The sequence below is a fragment of the Pempheris klunzingeri genome, chromosome 2 (genome assembly GCF_042242105.1).
Source record: "Pempheris klunzingeri isolate RE-2024b chromosome 2, fPemKlu1.hap1, whole genome shotgun sequence".
In the NCBI taxonomy this organism is placed as follows: domain Eukaryota; kingdom Metazoa; phylum Chordata; class Actinopteri; order Acropomatiformes; family Pempheridae; genus Pempheris; species Pempheris klunzingeri.
Window position 1 is genome coordinate 6,559,274 of NC_092013.1, and position 6,197 is coordinate 6,565,470.

The 6,197-nt window shown below is 42.9% G+C and overlaps 1 protein-coding gene across 2 annotated transcripts; it reads left to right on the plus strand.

Annotated features, from left to right (window-relative positions):
* The first annotated feature begins 1,513 nt into the window (after window positions 1-1,513).
* On the plus strand, window positions 1,514-5,770 carry LOC139216322 (neuronal vesicle trafficking-associated protein 1-like). 2 transcript variants are annotated; one of them, XM_070847417.1, is made up of 5 exons: window positions 1,514-1,692; window positions 1,982-2,135; window positions 2,428-2,544; window positions 3,997-4,107; window positions 5,000-5,770. In XM_070847417.1, exons 2-5 carry the CDS (start codon window positions 2,007-2,009, stop codon window positions 5,198-5,200), a joined length of 558 nt encoding a protein of 185 aa, XP_070703518.1. In that variant the 5' UTR covers window positions 1,514-1,692; window positions 1,982-2,006; the 3' UTR covers window positions 5,201-5,770. The 2 variants fall into 2 exon arrangements, with proteins under 2 accessions (XP_070703518.1, XP_070703526.1); XM_070847425.1 differs by having other exon boundaries at window positions 2,002-2,135.
* The last annotated feature ends 427 nt before the right edge of the window (window positions 5,771-6,197 follow it).

Sequence of the window (6,197 nt, forward strand, 5' to 3'; positions counted from 1 at the left end):
AATACTTGATTTGTGTGATATTCTCTCTCACCTCCTCCGTCTTTGTGTGTTCTGTCCTCTTCCAGGTCTCCATGGTGGAGAGGAGGTCGTGTGGCTCTGGTCTTATCTGCTGCTCAGCGTCCTCCTGGATCCACATCTCTCACATTTGTTTTACAATCTACATGTTGTAATAAGTAGCTGTGATGTTTTTCTGTAGTCTGTTCTGTACACGTGACATCTAATGCGTGTCCGTCTGTCCTGGTTTCTTCCATTTTTTCCCAGTTAAACAGGTCGTTTGGGAAGTTTGTGCTCATCTGAATTGAGGGTCTAAGAACAGAGGGTGTTGTTTGCTGTACAGATTGTAAAGCCCCCTGAGGCAAACTGTGATCTGTGATTTTGGACTGTACAAATACTTTGACTTGACTTAATTGATTATTAACTTGAAGTCAAGTTTTCAGGAGCTCCAAAGAGCAAACAAACACCACCCCCAACCAGAGCTGAGACAGGCCACCATGTTTCAACCACAGTTACTGATTTTGTTGGCCATCTGGGGCCCAGTTCTGAACATGAACATATCATCGCCTTTTAAGTTCATATTGTGAACAACAGATAGCTGCTTATTTAGGCCACACATCCAGCAATTATGGAACAACATTATCAGTCATTTGGAGTCGTGTTCGCGGCCACCTGCCGAATGTTAAGCCCAGTATCTACTCTCTTGATATCTCTGTTTTATTTGGTCTCCGGAGGGAAATATCAGGCTCTTTAGCTGCTAAATGCTCTAATGTGCTCCCCACCTAGTTAGCTGTGTCTGCCTGCTGTTTGGTGCTGAGCAGGTGGCGTACAACAGGTTTTTAAGGCCTTTTTTCACTGAAAAAAGCTGCCAGCTGTGGCCCGAAATGATGAGAGTGAAGCAAAGCAGCAAAGATGCGTGTCGAACAGCTAAACAATGAGCTGAAACCCCTTTAGAAGCTTAGGGAAGCTGCAGGTTCAGGTGGAAATTCTCTATAGCTTCACCGCAATGAGTGACAGCTTTCACGTGGTCACATTTGACACAGTTTTATCATAAAAAATATCAATTGTAGCAGCTTTAAAAGTTAAAGTGAAGTTCAGGCAGCCAAGCATCCCCACACAATGGATCAATATTTTTTTTAGAAAACTACTTTCAGATGCCTCTTCTTCATAAAGCTTCATTTTCTTTATGAATGCATGTCCATAAAATCTACTGTAACAATCACAATGAATGCAAAGATGATCTGTGCATCCTGTAGGAAATACTTTCCATCAGCTGCCTGTCTGCCTGTAATGCCATAAATTAATATGTTCCAGATGCACACTAGAACATAAAATCCCTATTTTTTTTTTTTTTAACCACAATCCCTTAATCACTGAACACAATAGAAACATTTAGCACATTCAGATCGTTTCTCTGAGTGTGAGCTGATGATGAGGCTCCAGCTCCAGGTTTACTGATCAGCTGTGTGTGTGGATGGATGTGGTGAGGATGTTACATCACTTGCAGTGCAGCCAGACGCCAGCAGCAGCATCCAGCTCGGAGGTAACGCGGCTCACAAACCCAGCTGGCCATATTGTGCACCAGCTCTCCGCAAATCGGCTGCGTCACACCTAAAAAAGACATAAAGCTGCTCCGGAGCAAGAAAGTCCCCCCACCAGGAAGAAAACGCCGTTTTAAAACGCTACTCTGCTGAGCTGGTGAGTGTTTGGATGCGGTAAATCCTGTTTTTTTTTTTTTTTTTTGTGTGTCCACGGTGATGCATCAGTCTCATTATGTCGAAGCCTTGCGTGTCCCCTCCTGCGCTTTTGTGGTTAACAGGCTTTTCTCGTGGCCCACAAAGAGCCTCACATCATGCACATCGTTTTGTTTGATTTCTGCATGTGTAAAAAAAAAAAAAAAAAAAAAAATCACAGTTAACGCAGGAGCAGAGAATAATCGTTGATGCTTTTCGCTTAGGAGTAATAAACGCTTGTTTACCCCCCTCAGGTTGGTGTTTTTTCGTGCAGGGAAAATGGTTAAACTGGGGAATAATTTCAGCGAGAAAAATAACGGGAAGGTGGTTTCTGAAGACGGGTTTGACACCATCCCTCTCATAACACCATTAGATGCCAGTCAGCTGCAGTTTCCTCCACCAGATAAGGTAAGATTTATTTTATTTGATGTTTTTCCATATATTTGGGGAGTCACATTGAGGGGCCGTCATGTCTGTATCTCTGTTATTCCAATTGGTCCAATTAAGCTATTCAAAATGCTGAAAAACTGATTCTTCTCTGGGTAGCCACTGTTAATTGTTAAAGGTCTATTATCTCTGTAGAACAATGCAAATAATGTGACCCATCCTGTGAACTCACATTTTGCCCTGAAGCTTAATCTGTAATCTGATTGGACCTTCTCCCATGTACAAATGTGTGTGTTTTGTGTGTTTGTGCCAGGTGGTGGTGAAGACAAAGGCAGACTATGATGGTGAGAGCAAGAAGGGAAAGCTACGATCTCCCAAAATCGCAGAGTTCTCCATAAGCATCATTGAAGGCGTATCTGAGCGACTCAAAGTAAGAATAAAAGCCGCTGCTGTTGTCTCCGTTTCATACATCATCCCATTTCCTGTATCTCACACACTCCACCTACACGTGCCGGAGAGCAGGCAGCTGTCTTCCTGCAGCTTAGGACATTTGTCACAGCCGTCATAATTTTCCCTCTCCGGTCCAAGTTAGTCTCTGTGGCTTCTCTGGTGAGGCCACCTTCATCTCCTGTGTCCTGTGCAGCCTCGTCATCTTGCTGGGCTACACAGGGAGACATAATGCACAATGATTCACTTAACCCCGCCCTGAAACTCTCATTAATTCAGCTGCTGCCATGGCGATGGCCTCCAAACGGCAGCATCTCTCCCACCTCCCTCAACGCCCCCCGTGGCTGACAGATGTGTTTAACTGTTCACACCCTATAGAGTGATTCAAACATATGCCTCTGCAAAAAAAAAAAAAAGACATAAAACACACTCCAAATTTGAGCTGGGTGTCTGAAATGCGCATGTAAAAGACTTGCTTGCATACTTTAGAATTCATAAAACTACTTGTGGTCTGCATGCAGACCACAAAATACTCTCTCCACATTCAAAAGCAACAGATGAAATCCTCTGTGAACTGTGTCAGGCTTCCTTTAGTAACAGCGCTTTAATTCCGAAACATCTGAAAGGCAAAGAGGGACACAACCGTCTCAGAGAACACAGCTCACGTTCCTCACACCGGAGCTTTGAAATGCTGCAGACAGCCCTTTCATCGCAGACAGTCTCTTTCATAATCTCCTGTTGCTTTGCTTTGTACACGTTGTACTGTCTACTCTGCCGTGCAGCTGCAGAATTCGTACAGACAGACGGAGAAAATATCATTTTATTCCTACTGATGTCCTATCAAACCTCTGCCAAAACATACTGGGGAACAGCACAAAAACATCCGTGGATGGATGGCACCTTATAACCTGTGTAGAAAAAGAATATTCTTGCAATAATCCGGTTTCTCCACAAGTAAAATAACATATCCAGTTGTATCGACTCATAAAACTAACCTGCCCACACCTCAGGGTGAAACATCTTCTGCAATAATGAGGCGATTTCTCCCAAACCTCGTCTTATCCCTCTCCCACTTCCTAGAAACACTAGTAGCCGTTACATAACTCCCCTGAGAGGTGAGAGCTGGGCTGTACAGATGGTCTCACAAGCCATTTTCCTGTTGATTTAGTTTATGCAGAATATCCTGTAGTCCTGATTGGCTGGTAGTTACTGCTATGTGCAGTGTACATCCACGGATTTTAGGTTTTCAACTTCGCCTGCTGTAGCCAACTCTTCCATAGGTATTTTTTATGTCAATGCTGCAGCCTCGCTCTGATGTTTAACCTGTGACATAAAGAAAAGAGACAATAACCTAAAAACAGTGGTGTCCTCTAGCGGAGCTGTCACACAGGTCTTGTTCTGCTGCTGATGGAGCTGCTGTGTGTGTCTCCTTTAGGTGACCTTGCTGGTGATTTGTGCCCTGGCCTTCCTGGTGTGTGTGGTGTTCCTGGTCGTCTACAAGGTCTACCAGTACGAGCAGCCTTGCCCCGACAGCTTTGTTTACACGGTAAACACTTATGAACCTGCCTGACAGTCATGTGTTGATATCGGAGTTAACCATTGCTCTTTGTCATTGTTGTGACCGAGAAGTGATACATAAATTAGGTGTATTATACAGTTTGGCACATAGATAAACCATATAGACAGCCAGATGGTGTCCATGTTACAATGTGCTGCAATGAAGCTAAATATTGACACGATACAATAAATTCAAGTGAGATTTACCCTCAAATCGACCCTTTATATCACTATATACCCTCCATCTCTCTGCCATTCATTAGATGACTTTGGAAGCATTTAATACGTTTGGAGGCATGATCTGTAAAAGAATAATTTCCTATTTGAGAGCTGTGTTTGGATATAAATATATAATTTCACTACACCCCCCACGTTATCACCATTTGGTTTCTTTTTAAATTAACTTGAAACGAGACTGTATAACGTTCAAGATAAGAAAATAAGAAACCTTCCTCTTACGAATGAAAAGTTGACTTAATAAGCCATAAAACACACCACTGCCCAGTTCAGTGTACTCAGGGGTTTTGCAGATACAGCCTTATTTGGTCTGGTATGACCAGTTTGATGGCTAATGTTAGCAAACTATAGATAAATGTTGCTGTGTAATGGACATTAGTGAGTAATAATTGAGTTACTCTCTTCCGCTTGTGTTACTGTTCCGGTGGCTTTGCATTTTCACTTTTGAAGCTTGTGTGTTCTGTTTTTCATTTGAAGTGTGATCATTTGCTGTGGCGCTAAACTGCCATTCACTGTCATCTAACATTTTCTCTGTTCTTTGCTACTTTAAACTCTTAGAATCCATTCTACTTTGCTGAATCATAACTTTGTCTCCCTGTGTGTTGTTTTTCTTATCTTTTCACTCCGTATCATCTTTGGAGCAGCAAGGTCGCTGCATGCCGGCTGGAATGTATGGCAGCTACCCCCCTCAGGGCCCCGGGGGCCGCGGGCGCCTCTTTACCCTCATCAACCACTACAACATAGCCAAGCAGACCATCACCCGGTCAGTATCGCCATGGATGACCATCATGTCTGAGGAGAAGGTCACCCAGCAGGAGACGGAGACTGCCCAGAAACTGGCTTAACCAACCTGGGATCAGGAGGTAGCCTCACCTGCTGCAGGAAAAAATAAATAATATGGTCGTGCCATTCAAGCAAACCTCAGAGTCCTGTGGCTTTCTGCGGGTGAATCAGCTTCTCAGGTGCTCGGCTGCCCTGTTGATGTAGTTTGGTCAGCTGATGTGCACTGTAGCAGGAAGTCTGTGGAAATTTTAAACATGTTTTCAGCAAAGCAAGCCTTACAGTTGGGTGGATTCATGGTTTGTTTGAATTGCATATGTTGTTATTTATTTACACTTCAAAACAGAGTGGCAAACGTGTAGAAAAAGCCACAGAGATACAAACACAGACACACACTCACTGTCTTTGTACATACACATATGTAACAGAACTCACTTTAGTACTCACATTGTGAAATTACTGTGAACCATCTCATGTCTGCGTCGCTTGTTTCAACACACACGCACGCACGACTCTAAAGAAAAAATAATTAGTTTGCTTTGAACCTCTTTCCTTTCAGATATATTGAGTACTGATTGCGCATGTCTGACCTCATGAGGTCCAGCAAATGATACATTTCTCATGAAGCGTTAAAGTCTGCAGCATATTTGCCACCGAGGTCATCGGTGTCGAAATATTTTACTGTCATATTGTGAATAAATGAGGTTTGACCTGAAGGAAACCTTTTAACCAGCGATAAAAAAAACAAACTATTTTAATTGTGTTGTTTTAACGCAGCCCATACTGCTCTCTGCATATCGTGCTGTTAGGAGCTTTTTAGTATTCGATGCATCGGATCTTTTTAACCAGCATTAATGATTGTCCCCATTCATTTGAACTCTTTGTGAACACCATGTGCTTTTCTTTGCTGGCTACACGAGACTTTGTTGATGGTTACTTTTTCTAGCATACATTTTATGCTACTTTATTGAATGTTTTTGCATTGCTAGTGAAGACACTGTATTGTGCAATGCTTTGCATTGATTAATGTCACCACAGATGGCTGTTGGTAGCCATCACAGA